This window comes from Borostomias antarcticus, assembly GCF_949987555.1.
Source record: "Borostomias antarcticus genome assembly, chromosome: 14".
Classification (NCBI taxonomy): Eukaryota; Metazoa; Chordata; class Actinopteri; order Stomiiformes; family Stomiidae; genus Borostomias; species Borostomias antarcticus.
This window is the reverse complement of record NC_140247.1, coordinates 14539445-14565301: the sequence shown is the minus strand read 5'-3', so window position 1 is coordinate 14565301 and position 25857 is coordinate 14539445. Positions and strand designations below refer to the sequence as shown.

Genomic DNA, 25857 nt, shown 5'->3' with positions numbered 1-25857 from the left:
ATAGCACAAACAACAAGCCATACACACAATACAGAGAGATACAGGCAGTAGAGGTCAGCAACTCAACATAAATTAGAGGGTTAGACGGTACACAGATGCCAGAAGGATGACACGAGGCATTTCAGTGTTGACAAATATTGTGTTAATTATCTCTCACTTTCCTTCTGGCAATATCTTTCTCATACTCTACATATACAGCTAAAAGATATAATACAGCTAAAAGATATATTCAGAGCTATAAAGTCCATCTGTTAACGACATGAGGAAATGCATCTTCCTCCCAGATCAACTTACATGTCCCAGCAGTAGAGGCCAGGAGTTATCTGGACAGGACTGTTCGACTCTCCAAACCTTCTCCCCTCATTTCCCATAAGTCTGTGTACAAGTCCAACCCCCCCCCCCCCCCCACCCTCTATGGAACGGCCGATTTAAAGCGACGTTATTTTGTGATTAGCGTGACCTGGTGAGGAGGGGGCGGGGGCGAGCGAGAGCTGCCGTACAGCGTGTCCCACCACCTGCTGGGCCCGCGGTCGGAGGCAGCTGAACCCGACACTCCCCGGACCCGAGCCAAGGTCCCGGACCGCCAGCTGCTGGTCCCTCCCGTGCAGACGATCTCCGCCGAGGAGACATCAAGGACGGATCAAGGCCACCGAGGTCGTGGGGTCAGTATTTGTAGCCTGGTGAGACCTACTTGATCTTGAAAGTTCACATTCAGTTTCTCTCTCTCTCTCTCTCTCTCTCTCTCTCTCTCTCAATTCAATTCAATTCAATTAAAATTAGCTTTATTAGCATTAAATACAATGGTATTTGTTGCCAAAGCAAAATGGTGATAATCGAGAACAGGATACAACATAAAGATTGAAATTCTCTAATAGATAGATAGATAGATAGATAGATAGATAGATAGATAGATAGATAGATAGATAGATAGATAGATAGATAGATAGATAGATAGATAGATAGATAGATAGATAGATAGATAGATAGATAGATAGATAGATAGATAGATAGATAGATAGATAGATAGATAGATAGATAGGATTAATCATCCCTGTAGAAAGAGCTATGGGCTCAGTTTATTATGGTGAAGGTTCTGTCTTCGTCCTTGGCTGGGACAGGAAGGAAGCAGGATGTCAGAGAATCTATCAAAATCTATCATTTTACAGCATGCTTATGAACACACACACACAGATAGACAGAAAGACCCAATGCCTTCTCCTTGAACTGAAACAGGCCAGCTGATCCCAGGTCAGCCATCAGTGTCTCACCTTTCTGATCCTTGACAGATGGAGACAGATCAGGTGACACATGATCAGCAGCCAAAACTCCACCTCCGCTTCATGCCATGGCCCCGAATCTGCCCCCACAAGCTCTGGCTGGCACCCTGTCCAAGAATACTTACCTGTGGCCAATTGGAGATGGACTTTTGTCCAATCACATCCTCTGAAAAAGCAGACTTGAGTCTGAACTGAACTGAAATTCAATCCAATGTGTTAACTATCCAACTATCAAAAGCCATAATAATAATAACAGTTATTATTATCATTATTATTTGTATTATTATCAACAACAACAATAATAATAATAATAATAATATAGCACTTTTCATTGTGAAACTATCTCAATGTGCTGAAACAATCACAAAGTCATTAAGAAAACAGAGACAATTAATAAGTAAAATATGTACACATTGCATACAAAAAGACAGGAGGCAGCTGATCAAAAGGCCCAGTGTCCCATAGAGAAGACATTAGTCCTGGGATATGAAGAAGCAGGGTCTCCCATAGAGCAGAGCTTAGTCCTGGGGGATGAAGAGGCAGGGTCTCCCATAGAGCAGATCTTAGTCCTGGGGGATGAAGAGGCAGGGTCTCCCATAGAGCAGATCTTAGTCCTGGGGGGATGAAGAAGCAGGGTCTCCCATAGAGCAGATCTTAGTCCTGGGGGGATGAAGAAGCAGGGTCTCCCATAGAGCAGATCTTAGTCCTGGTGGGATGAAGAAGGAGGCTTTTTCCAGATTGGAGATTGGGTTTAGTGGAGTGGGCAGTTCTTTAAGGTAGGGATGTATTAACATACCATTTGAAAGTTAGGAGAGGGGTTTTGATTTCAATCTTGAGACGTCAATGCAATGTCAGGCTATGTGTGATATGGGTATATGGGTATTTCTGCACTGTCATCAGTACCCAGGCTGACAGCTCTGTTCTTGATGTACTGAAGCTTATGGAGGCTCTTGCCAAGGATTCCATTAATTACCAAGTAATAGAAATTCCAAGTCAATTAACGTCTACGGACAGCAGGTGGCGCCATTTCCACCCTCTCTGTCACAGTCGTCGCGGATCTTCTGTTAATAGTCGCTGATTACAGACTACTTTTCAACATAGACCCTCGCCCAAGCTCATGCAAAATTATTTTTGTAAAAGTGACAATATTCCTTTCACCGGCCTCTCCCTCTGTCCCCTCCCCCCAGTTCCATCAGTTGATGCCATTTTGATCTACCATGCCAACCTGGGTGGCTATTCTGGTCACTAACTGTTTTTGGTCATCGTGCGGTGCTGTTTGGACCAGGACTCAAGACATACCAGCCTACAACTTGGCAGTCCGATGTAAAACTAATATTCAATTAGCTACTGACAAATGCACTCCCTTGCCTAATGGTCCAGTATGCTGCGCTTGCACGGAACATGGGAGGTTGAAAAACCATATGCCCGTCTCTTTTTTTGATCCCGTTTAAGCCCCGCCCCCCTCGTGCAGCAGTCTTTATAAGCTGTTCTGGCCAGAGCAGAGGTACCAGTCTCACTGCTCTTTCCCAGCCCTGTGCGGTCCTCTGTTCTCTGTGAACTCTTCACTTAAAGGTATGCTGCCGAAGTAGCCTGCGATTTGTTCTTTGCTGCACGCACATGCTTTTGAAACACGTAGCTTTACTGCCAAAGCACGTTTTACACTCTATCACAGGCGTAAGTGCTTTTAATGAAATTAGCAGAAACAGGATGGCTTGTCATACAGTGCATGATTTGACTTGTCTACATGTCATAATCCTATTCATTTTTCATAATTTTTCATAATTTAATTCAATTTCTTTGTTTTAAATCACTTTGAACTGCATTTTTGTATGAAAGGTAGGCTACTATACAAATAAAGTTTAGTATTATTAGCTATTATTTTATCCAAAGCGACGTAGCCTACAATAATAGCCTACATTTGTTTCCAGTAGCCTAAGTGAGTGAACCGATCATTCATTCCTGATCAGAAAAGCCTATGAATTTGTTGCAAGCTAATCGGTTTACTTGAAATCTATTATTTATGCCTCTTATTTCAATTGAAGGCCAAGTAGCCTAATCAGTGGCCGATTTGGTTTGTTAAACTGGAAATGAATTCAAACGATCAGCCAGCTAACGGTAAAGCTGGTGAAATTGAAAGAGACCTTTTCCCTTACCGCTGGAAACTTTGTAACAGAACAGTCCCAAGGTTTCACCAGTATTTTATTGGGCACATGGTTTGACGTGCGCGTGCCATACTAACTGATTGGATCTCCAATTACGACACTGTGCAGCTGCCCACTGTCCACATATTTCCAAGGGTGCAATCGGTCAGTGTCAGTCAAGTCGCGGGTGTGGCAATGCCTCGAGCACATTCTTGGTCGCAAGTTCTAATGGTAATTGCGCGTTACAGGCTAATTAGCCTGCTAATCATATGCTGTAAAATATGCAGCCACTGTCATGCACAACAACTCATCATCTCCAATCAATTCCATTATTTTCAATTGAGCCTTTAATGCAACATAGTATCCTACTTCGTGTGAGCTCATAAGAAAGAATGCCACTCCTAAGCACGATGGCAGTCTAAAGAAGTGAATATTTTAAACCCTGCATATCATGTGCTCTGATTGAGGAGGAATTCTCAGCATAATGGCAGAAAAAAGCCTTATTTGTATTTTATACTTTGAAATCATAGTCATGTGTTCCTGTGGTGGAATGCAAGGTCGCCCCCTGGGGGTGACCGTGGCCACCATTTTAGACTTGCAGGCCACCCCAATGCCAGCCCTCCCCTGTAATTAGCCATGGTAATTAGCTACAGTAGACGCGCCGCTGTATGGTGATACGTGCACGCGCCGCTGTATGATGATACGTGCCGTTTCACATTGGAAATGTATCTTCGGTTTTATCCACGGTCACAAACCATTATGATCCGATAATGAGCTAGATCATAATATTTGTCTATGGTGGAAATGTTTTTTCATAGATCCAAAAAGTTTGAGAAATTAGATTCCAACGAGAGTTTTTTTCCTAAATTTAACCTTTATTTAACCAGATAATTACGCTCCCTATCCTACGTTACACAGACCTTGCATGGGGAGCAAAACATAAAATAAAATAAATGAGTAACAGTTTTGAAGCCTGACCCCTAGCAACTCAAAGTATAAGTGCCACTTGTGAATCTAGCCGAGCAAACTTTCCACTGGTCATCATCTGTGAGAAGATGTTGCTGTGGGTAATTTAGGCTGCTTGGATTAACATCTGCTGTATAGGGGTAAAAGGAGAATGACTGGAGCCCCGTGCTTAATGGCCAGTGAGACCAGTCTTAGACGTCACTCCCAGCTGGAATGGGCATAGTGGGGATATTTTCCACGGAGCTAGTACCAAAGTGGATGGCTAGAAGTTAAGAATAGTGCCCTCAGAATTGAACTGCGGCTGCTACGAAGGGGTGTGGAGGTAAGGTGACCTTGATGGATCCGATCCGCCAGGCAGAGACCAGATCCGAGGTTGAACACTCTGACCCGAGGTTGAACTGGTGTGAGCATTACGAGAGTCGGGGGTCCCTCTACTGAACCAAGTTTCTTCGACTTAGCTTGTATAAAAGCCTCAATTATATCAATATCATAGAGGTGATAAAAACTGCAGTTTGACCCTTGACCCTAATTCACCCCCAACTCTTTCCTCAACGGCTCTTCGTTGATTTTACGGGGCCGTTTTCTCTGCATGGCATCTTCAGGAGTACAGGCCCCCCACATATTTCAGTTACATCACCGCCATGTCCCCCCCCCCCTGTTGTGTGTTGTAGTGCCATGGCAACTGAACGTTCCTTCATCGCCGTCAAGCCCGATGGCGTGCAGAGAGGGCTGGTCGGAGAGATCATCAAGCGGTTCGAGACCAGGGGCTTCAGACTCGTCGCCATGAAGCTCGTCCAGGTACAGGCACTGACCCGGCGAAATAAAAAAAATCTGATTTTGATTTGATTCCCCAGCAGCACAGCAGTAATGACCACATATGAGGGCGGTGCTATGGCTGTTTTTTGGGTGTTTATTTTGAGTGCTGAGGGAGCTGGTAGAACCCAGGAGGAGCCGGGTGGTGCCGTCTCTCCTCGGTTCTGCCGGCGGTGCCGTACGTGAGGGGAAGGACCCGAGCGGCGTCGGCGCCGTGGTGGGTTTTCACCCCTGGCTGACCTCGTGCGTTTCCCCACAGGCGACCGAAGACCTGGCCAAGCAGCACTACATCGACCTGAAGGACACACCCTTCTACGCCGGCCTGTGCACCTTCATGGGCTCTGGACCCACCGTCGCCATGGTAAATAAACCTTAACACACACACACGCACGCACACACACTCCCCCAAGCTTTTTTTTTTCTCCTCGCACAACTTTTAAAATGGCGTCCGTGATGACCCTTGACCTTGTGCTCGGCCGTGTCTGGCAGGTCTGGGAGGGTCAGAGCGCGGTGAAACTGGGCAGGATGATGCTCGGGGAGACCAACCCTGCCGACTCCAAACCTGGAACCATCCGTGGAGATCTCTGCATCCAGATCGGCAGGTGAGTCGCCCGGGACCGTCCCCGCCCACTTGGGCCTCCCGTCCGCTAGTCCCGCCCCCTGGGTGACTCAGACCTCCCACCGACTTGATTTGAACGGAAACGTGTGGAAATGAGAGTAGGTTTAGATTTCGATTAGCTTTAGAGTAAAACACATTTAGTTTCCTCGGCCCCTTGAAGTCTATAAAGACCTCATCCGTGGTTATCTGTACAGGTCTATGAAGACTTAGTCTCTGGTTATCCGTACAGGTCTATAAGTTACAGTACAATTCAGCCACTCCCAGCCTCCTGGAAATATTGAGCTTGCAAAGCCTTTAACTGATAGCCCCCCCCCCCCATCTCTCTCTCTCTCTCTCTCTCTCTCTCTCTCTCTCTCTCTCTCTTTCTCTCTCTCTCTCATCTTATGCACAGGAATCTCATCCACGCCAGCGATGCTGTTGAGTCCGCCAACAGGGAGATCGCCCTGTGGTTCAAACCTGAGGAGCTGGTCCCTTATGTGAGCTGTGCAAAGGCCTTCCTCTACGAGTAAATAAAACCAACTGGAACGAATCCCACTCATTCCGTACTACACGCAACCCGACCCTGAAACCGTCAACGCCATCCTGAATGCTGTAGATATTGGCAGTCTATTCATGTATTTATTTGGAGTCCTTGTCAGCACTTGTCAATAAAAGTACCACGATCTACTTTCACAATGCGGTCATTATTCTGCGCTGTTGTGAGATGTTTACAGGATTAACTGTGCTCTCTTGTAGAGAGTGTCCCTTTGGTGACCTGGATGAGCAGCTTACAGAGCTGTATGAGCTCACTGACTAGACAGAGGTGGAAAGAACACAGAGCCACTCGCGTGGAAGTGTTAAAAGGGGCTAACGACTACGACGCCACCCGGTGGCCAATATGAGCACTCAGAAGAGGTTCGAGTAAAGTGACCATTTGGGAACCACAATGAGGGATTGGGGACAGGGATTGTGCAAAATGGGAGGAACATTTATCTGACAAAAATTGAACAGTGTGCGCTGTTTTGCTACGGTTTCCAGCATCATCCGACAATGTTTTTCCTTGAAGAAAAAAGGTTTTTGAGGCTTTGGGGTAGGTTGTCTCTTGTTTGGTGGGTGACAGAGGGGTTACCCGATCAAGCAGGCTGATATTTAAACCCCGCCCTGTCTTCTCAGCTGCCACAGTAGACGCAATGTCTACGTCACACAGGGGGCTCAACGCACCACTGTCTCCGTTTCAATAAACCTTTCATGGTGGCTGAAGTCACCCCTGGTTTTCCTCTGTTCTGGGCCTTCTCCTTCAAGCCTCACACACACACACACACTAGTAGTGTGCTGAAGGACTTCCAGTGTCATCAGAATATACCTGTACCCTCATCAGACAAAATGATATGAAATGGCAGCACACATCTATGATGGGCCTACTGTAATATGTGAATTAATGAGTTAATAGCCTAGTTATAGTATGGTATTAAAGGGTTATAGTTATAGTATTGATGGGTTATAGTTATAGTAATAGTATTAACAGGTTATAGTTATAGTATTAATGGGTTATAGTGTAGTTCAGTTGACTGTAGATTTCAGTAGTATTGCGCTAGCAGCGCTCTGTCTGTCTCATGGCCAGAGAGGAGAGATGGAATCATCAAAGTATTCCTAGTCTGTTTGATCTTCCCATATTTATTTTAATTTTTAAATCCTTACTGCTTCCTGATATGGTCTGAGCAGGAACTACACACAAAATGGCCTCACCTCACCACTATTAACACTGACGAGCTACGCATGAGTGTCCTCTGAACTTAACTGCAGGAAGAAACTCAAGTAATGTCATGTAACATCCATGTGTCATGTCAACGTGCTATCCAAATAAAGTTATATTCTTCTTCTTCTCATTTAAATTACAAAAAATATATAAATCCTCGAAATAAATTACTCAAGTAGAGTAATTTAAATCAGTTACTTTAGACCTCTCTGCATCCTGATAATGTGAGAATGTAAACAGATGGACACAAGTTTTTCAGTACTGCACTTTATTCAGTGTAAAAAAAGTGAAGTGAATAATTTATTTTACAGTTAATTCTCTGTCCACAACCATGCTGCAAAATTGCAAGATTAAAAAAGTTAACTGAAAGTAAACATCTACAATTCTTATTAGATTTTTTAAACATTTGTACATATTTGATATAGCTTAGTAAACTGCATGTTCACAGCACACAGACCATGGAAACGATATACTCACAGAAAAAAAGTACATAAAAAACCCCAAAACATATTCATCGATAGTTGTCGATATCGATAATAAGTACCATGCAATGAAAACATCTGACAATACTTTTTTTTTTTTTTTACTTTAATCTAATCATGTAAATGTATCCAAAATACGAGAATACAAGAGACCCAGAATATTCCACCATTGTCACAGTTTATGAAAATCATTCCTTTCTTAATATAAGATTATCACTTTATCAAATATATAGATAGCACCGTGATACAAAGACAATATATGATAGATATCACATTAGTTACAGCAAGCACCTACACACCCGCACACACACAGACCTTTCTTATGTGTCCACAGACCCAGGTTAGACACGAGCTGAAAGATCAGCCACTGAAGAATCCTACAAGCACGAGAGATGTGACGTTACTGATGTCATGGATACATGCAGTTAGGCACACGCTCAATCAGACACACAAACACACACACACACCCATACGATACCTACGATAAATGTATTTTCAGGAGAGCATGTGTCCATTTGTGCGTTTCTTTGTACATGTTTTTAGTCACCATATGTGGAACCTGGTTCCAGGCGTCCTCCTAGAACACCAGCCTGTACACAGTGATGGAACCAGGCGTTTAGCCGTCATTGGGGTTCCTTAGATGTTTCACAGTCATTGAAAGAAGGGTGGCGGTGAGATTTTCGCCCTTAAACAGTCATGCCATATATCAACGCAATACCACAGGTGTACAAAACTTGTCCCCAATTTGGTCTCTTCACAGTCTGTGGTTAGAGTCATTCCAAAAATAAGGGAGAGCACAGATGAAAACATTTTCTGTAGCTTGGACGCCATCATCTTAAAGGAATTTTGGACATATGGCCTCATTATGACTTATGCATTATGTTATTGATTGAGATCATTTCAGCTGCTTCCATGCTGCCCCTTGTGTTGGCATTCATGTCTTGCTAGTGCAATGCAATGGTACAGGTTAGCATCCACTTACAAACTCACTTAAACACTCCATAGTGAACCCAAAGCAAATAAAATGTCCTCAGTTAGTCGGGCGTGAATTTAAGTGTTTATACCATAATTTAAAAAAATCAAACTATCATTGAATCCTTTAGTTTGTGGGGACCTATATTTTGAAGTGCCGGTGGTGTTTACAGTAGGCTACATTCGTAGGTAATGTGTCGTAGGTAATGTGAAGTATCACTCCGCCGCCCTAAATCCACAGAGAAAATGGGTGAAAACGAGGGTCAGCACGGAAGCAGCCGAAATGATCTCAAACAATCAACAACATAAATGGCTCAGTCGTAAACGAGTAGCCTGGCTCCACCCCTGAATCGCACGCCCACTTGAGTTTTCGGAATGCGATTCAGGGTCTGGAAATGCTCTCGTCCAGAGTGCTTTCTCGGTTCGAATTCCAACCAGTCCAATCAGCGGTGACGGAATTAAACTGTGTGATTGGTTAGGGGATGAACTAATCAGCTGAGGATTCCCTCTTCGGCGACACCCGTCTGGGAAAACGTCTGTGATGGCAGCCGGTTTAGTCTGGATAATGACGTGAGACCAGAATGGCAATTCAATCTGAGTGTCAGGCTATTAAATTAGGCCCCGTGTCCAAAATTCCGAACTATCCCTTTAACCCCCTGGGTTGAGCTGTGACGGGATGCTTCAGGAGGACAACTCAGACACTATTCAGACTAGTAGGCATTATTGCTTGATGATGACCTCAGGCAACCAATCGCCTGGTCACATTGACTGGCTGAAACCAGCGGAGTGCTGAACGGTTTACCTCCAACCTGTGACACGGGTTTGCACTCTATTCCACGGGCCAGAGATAAAAAACAAACCGTCAACAGTAGCCTACAGTACAAACTGTCAAACTGTATACAGTACATAGAAGCCGACGGACAAAGCTGAACATTTAACAAAACACTCGTACAAAAAAGTTCTAACCGAACACCTATACATCAATACGCATGGGTCATCGTTAGAAAAGTTCTAAGCTATCGTAGAGAGACAACACAAACATTCTCTGTGAAAAGGGGGGTATCACAAGCATTTCCATCGGTCTCTGCATTAATGAAACGTCTGTAGCGAGTGACAGATGCTGGACTGAAACACTGGACTGACCAGACCGGACCGACCCGGTTCTGACCGCAGCATGCCAACGAACCGACACCACTACAACACAGAGGCATCTAACACGAGGACGCTAAGATTTCCTGAGTAAAATTGTCAACCTTACTGGTACTGGACAGAGAGACAGAGGAGTGCATTCGGTTTACATATAGTTAGTTACGCAGAAAAATGTATCATCATTTTCAATGTTAGATGGGGAAAAGGAAACAGCCTGATGTTGTAAATTGGCTCTGTTGCTATATATAATACCGTATATGCACTGTTATGTTTATATATCTGTTGTATGTTTCTCTTTTATACATTTTGACAATCCTTTCGCACAGCTCCGCCTGCAGAAGGGCCCTTCGGGGGAGGCTGGTGTTGTTGTCTAGTCGTAGAGAGAGAGAGCTGAGTTCTCTAGTTGAGGTTTGCCAGTTCCAGACTGCCTTAGAACATCACATTCCTTTGAACAAAGTCCACTCGTACTACAGGTCCTACAGCCCACCCGTAGTGAGTAGAAAACACATAAATTCACTTTAACACATAGCTTAACCAGACTATCAACACTAGAGATCACTTCTTATAGAGGTAGATCATTAACAACATGCGTTTATAGGTATGTGATTGCAAGATCACATCTCAGACAGGTACACTATTTTCATTTAATCACATTAGTTAAATCAATGGATCTGTTGACGATCAACAGGTTCAGCTGAATACTGGTGTTAATACTCATATGGCTCTAAATGGTGACATCTTTCCTGTAGTTATGCTGTAGGCCTAATATAACAGAGACATTGCATCCTGCTGTGGTAAGGATTTTGCATAAGAGTGGTAGAAAGACAGAACATTCCAGAAACCTCTGGCTGCCAGAGGTACAGTGTTATAACTGTGTTATAACCACCTACTGAGTGAAGCTATAACACGAGCATACTTTATAAACAGAACGTGGTGAGGCCTGAACTGAGATGTGTGACACCAGCCGCATCAAATATTTAAACCGCCGCTCGCAAGAACCCCAAGATCTACGTGTGACTGCCGATCGCGACTTATCGTTTGTCGGTCACGACTGACACGAACGTGGTGGTGTTTTCAGAGGAGGCAGTGGGCCAGTGTACACCTGCTAAGAGGGATGTGAGAGGAGCTCTGATTGGTGAGTTTCTACCAGTAAGGTTTAGTCCATGTCCATCCAACACCTACAATACACACACACACACACACACACACACACACTCACACACCCTGTTTTTGGAACAACTGATTATATAGTCACATAATAATATTGTCATTACACAGTATATCCATCCAAATAATCCTGTTCCTCAAAATAACCAACACGGGAGATGCACAAAATATCTAATCTTTCAAAAATCCTACAAAAAACAACACTTTTTTTTTTTTTAGCTGAAATACAAAAACTAATCGATCAGGATGAAGTCGTCGTTTAACACACTTCATACTCTCCTTCTATTCCTAATTTTTTTTTTAACCCTCTGCTGCCATGGTGACCCAGTCCGACAGCTGCTCTCTGGTCCAGAGGCTGTCTGTCTGTCTGGTCTGTGTGTGTGTGTGTGTACACAATCTATCTGTCTGTGTGTGTGTGTGTACACAATCTATCTGTCTCTGTGTGTGTGTGTGTGTGTGTGTGTGTACACAATCTATCTGTCTGTGTGTGTGTGTGTGTGTGTGTGTGTGTGTGTGTGTGTGTGGTTGTGTGTGTGTGTGTATGTGTGACAGAGAGTGTCCGTCACTGGGGACAGTGTACTCTAGTTTCCGTCCAGTCAGTGTGTGTATGGAGCCGTCTGTGGAAGACCAAATACTGGAACCAAAAGATCTAAAAACCTCTATCTAAAAATAAAACTAAGCTGGGCCGGACCGCCGGGCTGCTGGATCTGCGGACCTCTGAAGCGCGGAGTCTTCCGGCCCCCGGGTGTGACCTCAGAGACCTCCAGCACCATCAAGGCTCCTCCTTAATGAAGAAGTTTCCGGAGCCGTTGGTCTCCGGGTTGGACACGCCCCCCTGGGGGAAGGGGAAGACGTTCCCCTCTGCTGACTCCTCCTCCAACGGCAGCTCCGCCCCTGGGTAAAGGGAGAGAGAGAGAGAGAGAGAGAGAGAGAGGGAGAGTGAGAGAGTAAGAGAGAGAGAGAGGGAGATAGAGAGAGAGATAGAGGGAGGGAGAGAGTAAGAGAGAGAGTGAGAGAGATAGAGAGAGAGGGGAATTGAAGCAGATGTGGAGAGGAGGGAAGGAGAGTACTTAAACACCGCTCCTATATGCTAGAGAGAGTGTAGATGGGTGTTGTGTGTGTGTGTGTGTGTGTGTGTGTGTGTGTGTGTGTAGATGGTTATTGTGTATGTGTGTAGATGGGTATTGTGTGTGTGTGTAGATGGGTGTTGTGTGTGTGTAGATGGGTATTGTGTGTGTGTGTGTAGATGGGTATTGTGTGTGTGTGTAGATGGGTGTTGGTGTGTGTGTGTGTGTAGATGGGTGTTGGTGTGTGTGTGTGTGTGTGTGTGTAGATGGGTGTTGTGTGTGTGTGTGCGTGCGTGCGTGTGTAGATGGGTATTGTGTGTGTGTGTAGATGGGTGTTGTGTGTGTGTGTGTAGATGGGTATTGTGTGTGTGTGTAGATGGGTGTTGTGTGTGTGTGTGTGTAGATGGGTATTGTGTGTGTGTGTGTGTGTGTAGATGGGTATTGTGTGTGTGTGTAGATGGGTGTTGTGTGTGTGTGTGCGTGTGTGTGTGTGTAGATGGGTGTTGTGTGTGTGTGTAGATGGGTGTTGTGTGTGTGTGTGTGTGTGTGTGTGTGTGTGTTTAGATGGGTGTTGTGTGTGTGTACCCGTGGTTCCGTTGGGGCTGAGGTCCTGTGGTGCTGCTGGGGGGGGCGGGGCCGTGCCGGTCCCGGCGGCGGACGCAGGGGTGGGGGGCGACGGGTAGTCGGGCGGGGTCATGTTCTCGTCCCCTGACAGGTTCCGAGGGGGCACGCCGGTCAGGACCATGCCAGACAGACTGACCGGGCGCTTACCGATGGGCAGCTTCCGCTCTGGGACACGCACACACACACCACCCCCCCCACACACACACACCACCCCCCACACACACCACCCCACACACACACACACACACACACACACACACGCACACACACGCACACACACACACACACAGGATAATGTATGAATATTCAATAAAACTTCACACAGAAAGGTTGCTCAGTAACATACTGTCATTTCAGTCATTCTTATTTATATTCTTAATGAATATGATCAATGTTGTACGTGATCTGACTATTTTTATTTCTTTTCTACTGGAACTACTAGATGTTTCTGATCTGCTCTCCTGACCGTACGGTACCAACACTAGGAGGCTGTTCAGAGCCGTGTTCAGGCCGTTCAGAGCCGTGGTTCAGAGTGTTCAGGCCGTTCAGAGTGTTCAGGCTGGTCAGAGCCGTGGTTCAGAGTGTTCAGGCTGTTCAGAGCCGTGTTCAGGCCGTTCAGAGCCGTGGTTCAGAGTGTTCAGGCTGGTCAGAGCCGTGTTCAGGCCGTTCAGAGCCGTGGTTCAGAGTGTTCAGGCCGTTCAGAGCCGTGGTTCAGAGTGTTCAGAGCCGTGTTCAGGCTGTTCAGAGTGTTCAGAGTGTTCAGAGCCGTGGTTCAGAGAGTGAAAGCAGACACCCCTGGGTGAGGAGGCGTGAAGAGGAGAGCTCTGACCTTAGAGGGAGAAGGGAGGGAGGGAGGGAGGGAGGGAGGAGTGGACCTAATAATACCTCCCAGGGCAGACGGAGAGAGGGAGGTGGGGTGAAGAGCAGGGACGGACAGAGAGAGAGAGAGAGAGAGAGAGAGAGGGAGAGGGAGAGAGAGAGAGAGAGAGAGAGAGAGAGAGAGAGAGAGTAGCGTGTGAGAGACGAGGGTGTGATGTTAAAAGGCAGAGTGAGAAGGTGGGATGTGCCTGGGGGGTAGAGGGGGGGGCTGAGGCGAGGGGGCGGAACGGGGGGGGGGGATGACCCACTTTTTTTCGGCCCTTTGTACTGCTGAGATTTTTTCCTCTGCTTGGCCACACTGGCAGGCAGCTCCCTAGAGGCTAGAGACACGCACGCACGCACACACACACACACACACACACACACACACACACACACACACACACACACACACACACACACACACACACACACACACACACAGACACAGACACAGACACCAGAAACGTACGCGCACGCACACACATATGGGAACAACTGGGTTATTCATCTATCGCTCCACAGAATTCAACTCATTCACAAAAACTTATATTCGTCTTATTTGAATTACTTCCAGATCAAAGGAATGACCAAACGACTCAAGCAGAAAACACTGAATCAACACAGAAAAACGGGCCTAAAACCTTTGAGTAGCCCTTTTGTTTTTTTATGTAGATCTGCTGGTTGGTGTGTGTGTGTGTGTGCATGCGTGTTTGTGTGTAGGTGTGTGTGCGCATGCGTCTGTGGTGTGTGTGTATGTGTAGGTGTGTGTGTGTATGTGTAGGTGTGTGTGTGTGTACGCGAAGGGGTGTGTGTGTGTGTGTGTGCATGCGTGTTTATGTGTCTGTAGGTGTGTGTGCGCATGCGTCTGTGGTGTGTGTGTATGTGTAGGTGTGTGTGTGTGTGTGTGTGTGTGTGCGTGCGTGCGCCCACCCTGGACAGCCGGTGGCTGTAGCTGGTATCCGGTCAGCTGGCACCAGCCCACGGGGTAGAGGTCGGGCGACTCACAGTCCACCCACTGGTCGTACTCGTCCTCCCAGCCGTCGAAGTGGATCCGCAGCAGCCTGTGGACGATCCGCGTCACCGTGGCGACGCACACCAGCCGCGGCTCCATCAGGTCCACGGCCTCCAGCTTCATGCCGGAGCGGAAGCCGTGGTTGGGCACCTCCTTCAGGGGGGGGTCAGAGGTCACAGAGACACAGACTCACTGGCTGGTCGGCCGCGGTTGGGAATCCCTCCTCCTTCGAGGGCTCAGAGACAAGGTGAGACACTCCCTGACCGAGCGGCCGGTGGACTGCCTCGCCCGGGACCGGCTCCTCTGTGCTCGGGGGAGGCCTCGGTAGGACGCGAGGTTTTCTGGAGGCAAAGTCGCGATGCGGTGAAGTAAAACTTTCGATTGTAAAACTGCACGTCGGTGTGTGTGCTGAGGTGTTGCCTCATCCCGTGTTTCAATCCACCACTATTCACTTTTTTCAAGGCACTGTGCAATAACAGTAACAGGCTACACACATCCTGGTCTAAGCAGACTGGGCCCTCTTCAGATAAAGCCGCCTGAATCGAGACCGCTATCCTAGGATGGCCGCCACTCTTGAGAGAAAACCCGTCTGGGTAACACAGTGAAAAGACTGAATCGGAAAGAACCGACGAGCTACAGAACCCTGAAAACGGCAGTGAGCTAGACAGACTGTGAGAGCGCCAGCAGCGGTAGCAGCAGACGGAGCTAGCGCCTGCTAGCAGCGCGGCTAGGCTAGCGTTAGCATTAGCATTAGCGGCAGCCAAACAAGGTTACCTTGTTAAAGAGGTTGACTGGAGCGGCCACAGAGCCCGTTTCCCTCAGGTAGTCAAACCATCTGAATGGGAGGTTTGTGTACCCTGCAGAAGAGAACCCTCTTAGACTACAAGCACTGCACTGACAACCCCCCCCCCCCTCCCCCACCACCACCACACACACACACACACACACACACACACACACACACACAGTCAAACAGCCGTCCGGGTTGTAATAAAGACATGGCATAAGGCATTAGCTTTCATAAGTGCTTCCCATATCCATCACGTTTTGTATTAATGCAACAGAATACACCGTGAAAGATAACAGTTGTAGACTAAACAAAGTAGAACTGTTAAGTAGAAAGAGGCTAACAGGAGATGAGGAGAGTAGGAGGCTAAAAAATGTCGGGAGAAGGAGTGAAAGGGTTGTATCCGCTAACCACAGAGTCCATAACCGTGAGGAGTAATGTGATGATGATACCGAACCAGAACGTGGTCTAGAACGTTGGGTGTACCCATGGATGTATTAGGGTGTACCTCGGGGAGGGGTTAGCTCGATGGTGTTGATTTCACAGAACCCCGCCGGGAAGATGGAGGGAGAGGTGGAGTGGTAGCAGAACCAATCAGAGCCGTCTGCCGCCTCAGAACCGTCGATTCCGATCATGAGGTATCCATCGGCCAGGACCTAGATCACCGGATGGGTGCAACGCGGTGAGGAAGAACGATGAGGAACAAAATATAAAATATCCTCTTTCTCTATTGTTATGTTCACGTCAACTGCTAGCTTCTCACCTCTCACAACCTTTATTAATCCAGTCTAGTGCCCGGCTATTCTAGTTCATCAGAAAACGGATACTAAATACATAGAATGCATTCCCTGTCAGTTTGGATTCATGTAGAGTGTGTTCAACGCTGGTGGGAGATTTCTGGAAGCTAACGGACTTTGGTGCTCTTGTTGGCTAAACAGACGGTCCGAGCGGCTGACAAAAATTAAAACTCATCAGAACTTTTGGTATCCAGCAAAACGTCAAGGAAAGGTTTTCATAGAACCTGAATTGAAAGTGACAGATAGGGTAAAAGCACAACGGTTTCTCAAAGTGGGTGCCGTGACGCGAGTCCAAGGGTGCCTCAGAATCCTTTGATAATATTTGTTATTTATCAGTATCAAAATTATTTTCAATCAGTTCTAAGCGAAACGGATATTCTCAAGTTTTCCTTAGCAGCCGGCATATCTCGACAAAAAAAGTATAGGCACTACTTTCATTTGAGGGGTGACATAGTAGGCTAGCTAACGCAAACACGCTCGCTAACGTTGCCTGTCAGCAGAAGTTGTCTAACGCAGTGCTGCCAACTAAATTAGCAAGGCACTTTGAAACAAAGCATCCAGCATACAGTTCCAAAGACATATTTAAGAGACCGAAATCACAAAATGAGACAGAGTGAACGTATGCTTTCAATTGGTTTGGTTACATCTAGGGACGGGCATTGCAAACTAGCCCTGGGATATAAATGCTGTGGTATATGACATCACTTGTTTTAACATTCTTGTTCTAACTTGTATGTACGTGTATCTGTCCCTATGGAAATAAATTAAATGAAAATGAAATGAAACTATGCGTGTGTCTGACCAAGCACAGGCTCATTTTTAAGTGGCCGAGTTGGTTGCCAAAGCTAAAAAGCCACACATCATCGTGGAAACGCTCATATCACCATGATCATACAAGGTGCTGAGAGTGAAAAGTAAGAATGTGATTTAGGGGCCGTGGATGAAAAAAGTATGTACAGGGGTGCCCTGAGCCTGAAAGGTTTGAGAACCACCGGACTACGGTGACCAGGGCCTTGGTCTTAGGCTCACCTTCCTGACGGTGGCCACGCAGATGGCCGACAGGTTGAGCGGGTCGATGGCCTCCAGCTTCATGCCGTCTTTAAACCACGCCCCACTCTGGTCCACGTCCTTCACCTGGGGACCACAGCAGCAGACGCTTGGCCCCGGGGGCAACAGAGAGCTGTCCTTCCAGCCGAGTTCACACACAATAGCTGAGCTTCTGAAACGTCCGTCTCAAGTCTTTCCGTAAGATTTGACAGGTTGTTTCTGAATTGGTCGGTTTCCAAAACAATCAGATTTCGTTCTGAAACTGCTTGAAATTGACCACGCTGTTGTGTCTGATCCAGGCTGGTCTTACCTGTGAGGCAGACTGGTCTTACCTGTGAGGCAGACTGGTCTTACCTATGAGGCAGACTGGTCTTACCTGTGAGGCAGACTGGTCTTATCTGTGTGGCAGACTGGTCTTATCTGTGTGGCAGACTGGTCTTACCTGTGAGGCCGACTGGTCTTACCTGTGAGGCAGACTGGTCTTACCTATGAGGCAGACTGGTCTTACCTGTGAGGCAGACTGGTCTTACCTATGAGGCAGACTGGTCTTACCTGTGAGGCCGACTGGTCTTACCTGCCTGTGAGGCAGACTGGTCTTACCTATGAGGCAGACTGGTCTTACCTGTGAGGCAGACTGGTCTTACCTGTGAGGCAGACTGGTCTTACCTATGAGGCAGACTGGTCTTACCTGTGAGGCAGACTGGTCTTACCTGTGAGGCAGACTGGTCTTACCTGTGAGGCAGACTGGTCTTACCTGTGAGGCAGGCTGGTCTTACCTTGGCGAAGAGTGGCCCCGGGGCGTCCATCTGGCCTTCAAGTTTCTTTGACACATCTGAAATTATAATCAATGTCAATGCAGTATTTTATTTTACCAGGTTAATCCCATTGAGGTCAATGATCTCATTTACAAGAGAGACCTGGTCAAAATAGCAGCATAAAAAATTACAGACAGAAACAACAATAAAACATCAATGAAACATAAAATGTGTTCAAGGTTACAGAATGTACAAATTAAAATGCCTATGGACATTGAAAAGTACAAACCGAATCATTTATCATTGAGCTTGAGACCTTTAAAAGCAGGCAGAGAGACCAATTCCCTAGTTGCTGATCTTTCTGAAGGCTATTCCAAGTATGTGGAGTAGAGCACGTAAAAGTGCTCTTTCCCAGTTCAGTCCTTGCACTGGGCACAGACAACAGGATCACATCTTGTGATCTCAGACTAACTACCCATATATCTCTGTAGCTAATGTCAATGTGGACCTAACTAACTAACTAACTAACTAACTTACTAAGTAACGAGCTAACTAAACAACCAACCAACCAACCAACTGGCCAATTAACCAACCAACTAACCGACCAACTAATGAACTAACCAACCAACCAACTAACTGACTGACCAACTGACTAACCAACCAACTAACTAACTAAAGAACTGACCAACTAACAAACAAACGAGCGAACCGGATCTCTTGAAGCGGTGTCCGATGCTGCGGGACCAGCCGATGCTATGGATGAGAGGGCTGTACATGTGGCACCAGAAGTCGTCGGACCCGTCCTCGCACTCCTCGTAGACCAGCTTGAGGCGCCCGCCGATCACCTGCTCCACCAGCGCCACCCGTGTCCGACACAGGTGCGTCTTATCCACCACCTCCACGCGCATCAGCCTCTTAAAGGGGAACTGCATGCTCTCCTGGACCTGGGATGAGACAGGCGGGAGGGGGGAGGGGTGGCGTTAACCAATCGTCCAATAGGAGACAGTACATTAACCAATCATCCAATAGGAGAACAGTTCTCAGTGCAATGGCATAATGAACTTGGACATGCAAACCACTGTGATGCTGTGAATATAAATATATAAAAATAAAATAAAAAATAAAAATAAAGCTTTGATTGATTGATGATTGATATACTGTCAATAGTGAGACAGCAATCATTCCAATGTTCACTACAAGAAAGGTTTCTTGACCATGGAGTCTTAATGAGAACAGTGATGCAGTATAGGGCTGCACAATTAATCCTGAATTAATCGAAATCGCGATTATGACCTCCGCAATGAACTAATCGCAAAAGGCCGCAATTAATGTGATTAATAATTTTGTTGTCTTGTCATGTATGTTAGTAAGGTGTCGTAGTGTTTGGTCATGTATGTTAGTAAGGTGTTGTATTGTCTGGTCATGTATGTTATTAAGGTATTGTAGAGTCTGGTGATGTATGTTAGTAAGGTGTTGTATTGTCTGGTGGTGTATGTTAGTTATTGTCAGGTGATGTATGTTATTTATTGTCAAGTGATGTATGATAGTTATTGTCAGGTGATGTATGTTAGTTATTGTCAGGTGATGTATGATAGTTATTGTCAGGTGATGTATGTTAGTTATTGTCAGGTGATGTATGTTAGTTATTGTCAGGTGATGTATGTTAGTTATTGTCAGGTGATGTATGTTAGTTATTGTCAAGTGATGTATGATAGTTATTGTCAGGTGATGTATGTTAGTTATTGTCAGGTGACGTATGATAGTTATTGTCAGGTGATGTATGTTAGTTATTGTCAGGTGATGTATGTTAGTTATTGTCAGGTGATCTATGTTAGTTATTGTCAGGTGATGTATGTTAGTTATTGTCAGGTGATGTATGTTAGTTATTGTCAGGTGATGTATGTTAGTTATTGTCAGGTGATGTATGTTAGTTATTGTCAAGTGATGTATGATAGTTATTGTCAGGTGATGTATGTTAGTTATTGTCAGGTGACGTATGATAGTTATTGTCAGGTGATGTATGTTAGTTATTGTCAGGTGATGTATGTTAGTTATTGTCAGGTGATGTATGTTAGTTATTGTCAGGTGATGTATGTTAGTTATTGTCAGGTGATGTATGATAGTTATTGTCAGGTGATGTATGTTAGTTATTGTCAGGTGATGTATGATAGTTATTGTCAGGTGATGTGTGTTAGTTATTGTCAGGTGATGTATGATAGTTATTGTCAGGTGATGTATGATAGTTATTGTCGGGTGATGTATGTTAGTTATTGTCAGGTGATGTATGATAGTTATTGTCAGGTGATGTATGATAGTTATTGTCGGGTGATGTATGTTAGTTATTGTCAGGTGATGTATGATAGTTATTGTCAGGTGATGTATGTTAGTTATTGTCAGGTGATGTATGATAGTTATTGTCAGGTGATGTATGTTAGTTATTGTCAGGTGATGTATGATAGTTATTGTCAGGTGATGTATGATAGTTATTGTCAGGTGATGTATGATAGTTATTGTCAGGTGATGTATGATAGTTATTGTCAGGTGATGTGTGTTAGTTATTGTCAGGTGATGTATGATAGTTATTGTCAGGTGATGTATGATAGTTATTGTCGGGTGATGTATGTTAGTTATTGTCAGGTGATGTATGATAGTTATTGTCAGGTGATGTATGATAGTTATTGTCGGGTGATGTATGGTAGTTATTGTCAGGTGATGTATGATAGTTATTGTCAGGTGATGTACACCTGCAGCTCACCTTAGAGGAGAAGTCAGGAGGCAGCGTCTTTGATCCAGTGAGCCGTTTCACAAGGAAGGATTTCCAGTTGGTACATTTGTGCTGTACAGCTGCAGATGAGAACAGAACACCATACAATACAATATAACTTTATTATTCAGCCGAGACTGACAATAAAGACTCAAAAGAACATGGTCCCAGAGGAGATACAAATAGATTCAAGTTGGAGAACGCCGTCATACAAAGACTGCAGTCAGAAGTGGATAACAATGTACCCATTCACAAACAACGCCCACAGCTGAACGCATCGGCCACTCGCAGTCCGACCTTGAGTGGTCACCAGTTACAGTCCATAAAGAGTGCATAAGCCCGTACGTCTCGGCGTGCACAGGGTGGGATTCGAACCCGAATCTCCCGCGGGACAGATGCCGTTTTAACCGGCTACGCCGACTGAAATCTAGCTCTTCATCAGCGCCGGTGGACGGTATTTACTAGGGCTGGGTATCGAGTCAAATTTCAAGAATCGATTCGATTCTGATTCACAAGGTTCAGAATCGATTATCACGATTCGATTCGATATCGATTTGGTTAGTGTTACTAAAACCTGTTTTTTTAACTGTAACCTTAATTACATGACTGCCATGTTATGCAACACATCAATACTAGGGCTGGGTATCGATACTGATTTCCAAAATGAATGGATGAATGAATCATTGAATGAATTAATGAACTATTCATACCTTCATTTATTCATTCATTCATTAAAAAAAAGATCGATTTTGGGATTCATGAATCGATTCTGAATCATTTGATTACGAATCGATGAATCGATTTTTTTTAAACCCAGCCCTAGTATTTACCTACTTGGGGGAGTGAGTTTAACCGACAACTCGCTACCTGCTCAGGACTCACGAAGACTCTGTTTCACTTGGTTACGCGAACAATGACCAAAACGAACTGATAATGACACAGAGGGGGCCTCCGAGGGGGCTCCTGTTCTGTGGGGGTCCGTCTCACATTTGGGCGGGACCAGGGGCTTCCCTCCGGCAGCGCACCAGCCCACCGGGTGGATGTCCGGGACGCACAGGTTACACCAGAAGTCCCGGCTGGAGTCGCCGTCGAAGCCCTCGTACCGCAGCAGGGCCTTGAAGCCTGTACAAACACACACACACACACACATACATACACACACACACACGCATACATATATACACACACACGCACACACACAGACACACACATACATAAACACACATACAACAATGTGCAAATATATATGACTGGGTTGAAATTATTCGGGTCTACATCATCATGAATGAGCCATCATGAAACTACTGGTATTTTCAGCCATGATGTCAGTGACCAGGACTATTCTTGTACGTTTAAGGTGCATCGTGAGTTCGCTGGTTTAGTCGCGTATTTCTTTTCTTTCTTATCTACTGAAGTTTCGGTGGGAAGGCTAGGTGGCCTCGGCCCGTGGTCGCTGGGTTACCTGCCAGTTTCACGATGGCGGCGATCCAGTAGACCTTGATGGGCAGACCGCTGTCCGCGTTCGGCACCTCCACCCTCACCCCCTCGCTGATGTCGCCCCACGACCTTCCCATGGGCACCTGGGGCAGCAAACACAACGCAGCTAGCAGGATCACGTAAGTAAGTAAGTACTCTAGCCTTCACAGAGATGACTATCCTCTGTAGCCACCTGCCCTAGCGTTACCACGGGGCGGCTGTAGCTCAGTTGGTAGAGCGGGTCGTTCAATGATCGAAGGGTCAGTGGTTCGAATCCCAGCTCCGACTGTCCACATGTCGAAGTGTCCTTGAACAAGACACCTAACCCCAAATTGCTTCCAATGAGCAGGTTAGTACCTTGCATGGCAGCTACCGCCATTGGTGTGTGAATGTGTGTGTGAATGGGTCAATGAGAGGCCATTGTAAAGCGCTTTGAGTGCCGCTAAGGTGGAAAAGCGCTATATAAGTGCAGTCCATTTACCATTTACCACAGTCCGTGAGGTGTTGTTTTCGTGTTTTTTTTAGACCTCTCAAGGGCCTAAAGCCCGTGATATACTTGCCGTTTATCAACGTGTACGCATAACGATGCGCGTAGACTTGGTGTTAGAATGCCTTTTGGACGATCGGATCACAAGTGGACAGCGAGACACATCGCCGTTTACACCTGTGTCTATCATGTGTCTCCAAATGTGTCCAGCTGACCACTTGTGTTCTAATATAGTAACCATAGTAACTCACTCCTGCCTGCGTGTATGTCACACAGCTGTTCCATGTAAACAAATCAATAATCAGTCAGTTTGACTTCGATCTGATTTTATTTTAAAGTGTGCACGAAAGCAACTGACGATGTTTGAAGAACTAATGTACATAATAGGATTATTCCAACTGTTTCGATTGATAGGACAAGTCATTTGTGAATGGAGAGCGCAGCATAAGGTGAAAAAGAAGAAATATTCTCCTGCATTGATGGTGTGTTTTCCTGTTACGTCTTTGTCGGGGACGCATCAGGACACATTAGCGTTTAGACTACTAAAGATATGTGGTCAAATACGTCCCAGACCACCTCGGCAAGTGGTTTGAGTAACCTTGTCATAGTGCGTTTTGGTGGCCTTTTACACTTTAACGCTGTCTACTTGTGATCTGATCGTCCAAAACACATTTTTAAACCAAGTCTAAACAGGGTCTCAGAGACAGTTTCCTTTATATTAGTGAATAAACAAGGTGTGAGCTCATGCATTGTCTTATCTTGGTGAATAAGTGGCCCATTCACTAAATTCTGGGCGTACTACCAACTGAGCTTGTTAAACGTATCTGCTGTACTCCTCCTGGGTCGGGTTCTGCAATGCAGGTTTTTTTTCATTTTTCAATCTCTCAAACATTTCCTCCTGTCTGCTGCATCTTCCCTAACCGTGTCTGTGTGACCTATTACTGTTTGCATCTGCGTGCGCATGCACGCACACACACACACACACGCACGTGCACACACGAGGACACACGAGCACACACACACACACACACACAAGCAAGCAACTCTAAATGTTTATTTTAACTGCCTCTTAGACCTTTGGGCCTGTATCAATTCAGCAGAAATACAATTGTTAGAAATACATTTGTAGCCCATCTCCTTCGGCCTTCCCCTGCCAGACTTTAAAGATCTCCACCCCCGGAAGTCTGGAGACATCTCCATTGAAAATCGTTGCTAGAGCAGCGCCGAAAACCGACGCTACCAATCAGAGCCACTGAGTTACATCTCCAATAGGGCGCAGGACCTGCCTTACCGGAAATGATGTCCTCCAAACAAACTGGAGTGGAGAATCAAAGCAAAACATGTCACCACCCCGTTAGGAAGGATCACTCTAAAGACTTTGGATTGGTTCTGAAATGCAGGATTTAAAAAAAAAAAAAAAATGTTTCCACCCACTTTTAGCAATGAAACCTGGACTAATGTCTTCAGTCTCTAGATGAGCGCAGCGTTTAGAGACTGACTGGGTCTACGTTTACTCACATGTTTGAAGCAGCTGACGGGGGCCCCGCCCGTGGCCCCGGTACCTATGTAGCGGCCCCAGTCGAAGGCTTCCACAGGAACCACTGCAACCACACAGCAGCATCCAGCATTACAGACAAGCGCCAACGCCACAGCGTCTTCGCTGCATATTCAGAATACCACTGTGGTAAACATCATAGGAGGAAGTGTACACAACAGCAGGGGTGGCTTCCTAGAACCAGTTTAAGCCTAACTTCTGGATTCGTAAGCACTTTGAAATAAAATCCTCCAGCGAACATGATTCCCAATCCAGTGGTGGGCTTACTCTGTTTCTGGGAAACGGACCAAAGGTCGTTTGTAACACTTTAAATAACTTGTGCACCTTGCGTGGCGTCATTGACAGACATTGATAGATATTGTCTAGTGTTGTATTTTGTCTTTGTAATACTGACTTAGGTCTCAGCAATGGTTAAATTAAATGTATAAATAAAGGATTGAAAAACAATGTGCTCTGTAACACACCTGTTTTTGTCTTGACCTGGCTCTGCTGATTCGCTTGATACTGCGCATAGGCGGCCAGCTTCGCCATCAGAGGCTGTTTCTGTAAGACCTTCGCCTTTTTTGTGGGTGGTTTTCCCTTCAAATACACAGAGACAGAGGTGATTATTCATATGGACAGATAGCTTACACTGAAGAATGTTTTTATGTTTTCGCAGGGCCGCGCTGTTACCTGGAGTCGCGCCAGTATGCTGGCCTTCTTGGAGTTGGAGGAGTAGCTCCTGGAGCAGGACACGCTGCAGAAGCGCTTGGTTTTCGAGTAGAAGGCGTCCCTCACCCCCACCATGCCGCACATCTCGCATGTGGCTGTGTGTAGACCCCAAAGAAACATGCAGAGAGAGAGTTTAAGTGGTTTGTACTGTCACTGTAAATTGGAGCTATACACACAATGGGCCCAGTGGTTGTTGTTGTTGTTATTACTACTACTGTATATGCTCCTTTGCTGCAAAACAACTGCCCTCTGGGGACAATTAAAGCTGAAAACGTATAAAACTTGAAACGTGTGGGAGGCGTCAGCAGCACTGACCCATGCCGGCCTTTCCATCGGGGTAGGTGTACACCTGGCCGTTGGTCTTGATGATGGGCAGGCTGACGGGCAGCGAGGGCGCCGCCTCCTCGTCACTGTCCTCTGAGCTGGAGCTGCTGCTGGAGTCCTCGCTGCAGCTGTCGTAGCCGTCGAACATCCCGAACGAGTCCCGCCTCTTCCTCTCCGAACGGGACGCCCGTTCAGCCTGGGGGGGGGGGGGGGGGTAGGGAGATGCAGAAGGAGGAGCTGTCAGTGGGGGGTCATTAAAGATGAGCATC

General features: G+C 46.0%; 2 protein-coding genes across 2 annotated transcripts; one reads left to right on the top strand and one right to left on the bottom strand.

Annotated features, from left to right (window-relative positions):
• Positions 1-2809: 2809 nt before the first annotated feature.
• On the top strand, positions 2810-6325 carry LOC311317701 (nucleoside diphosphate kinase A-like; the record flags this gene model as incomplete). Its single annotated transcript, XM_084448786.1, has 5 exons — positions 2810-2849; positions 5056-5182; positions 5457-5558; positions 5687-5799; positions 6208-6325. Exons 2-5 carry the CDS (start codon positions 5060-5062, stop codon positions 6323-6325), a joined length of 456 nt encoding a protein of 151 aa, XP_084304912.1. The 5' UTR covers positions 2810-2849; positions 5056-5059.
• A 5623-nt stretch (positions 6326-11948) lies between these two features.
• On the bottom strand, positions 11949-25751 carry LOC311317692 (MBT domain-containing protein 1-like). Its single transcript, XM_084448777.1, has 16 exons — positions 25580-25751; positions 25226-25359; positions 25018-25132; positions 24517-24599; positions 22498-22615; positions 22023-22157; positions 21027-21115; positions 18981-19215; positions 18293-18348; positions 17499-17603; positions 16181-16328; positions 15660-15742; positions 14804-15038; positions 14140-14211; positions 12974-13177; positions 11949-12215 (listed from the first exon to the last, which is right to left on the bottom strand). Exons 1-16 carry the CDS (start codon positions 25734-25736, stop codon positions 12094-12096), a joined length of 2091 nt encoding a protein of 696 aa, XP_084304903.1. The 5' UTR covers positions 25737-25751; the 3' UTR covers positions 11949-12093.
• Between the last annotated feature and the right edge of the window lie 106 nt (positions 25752-25857).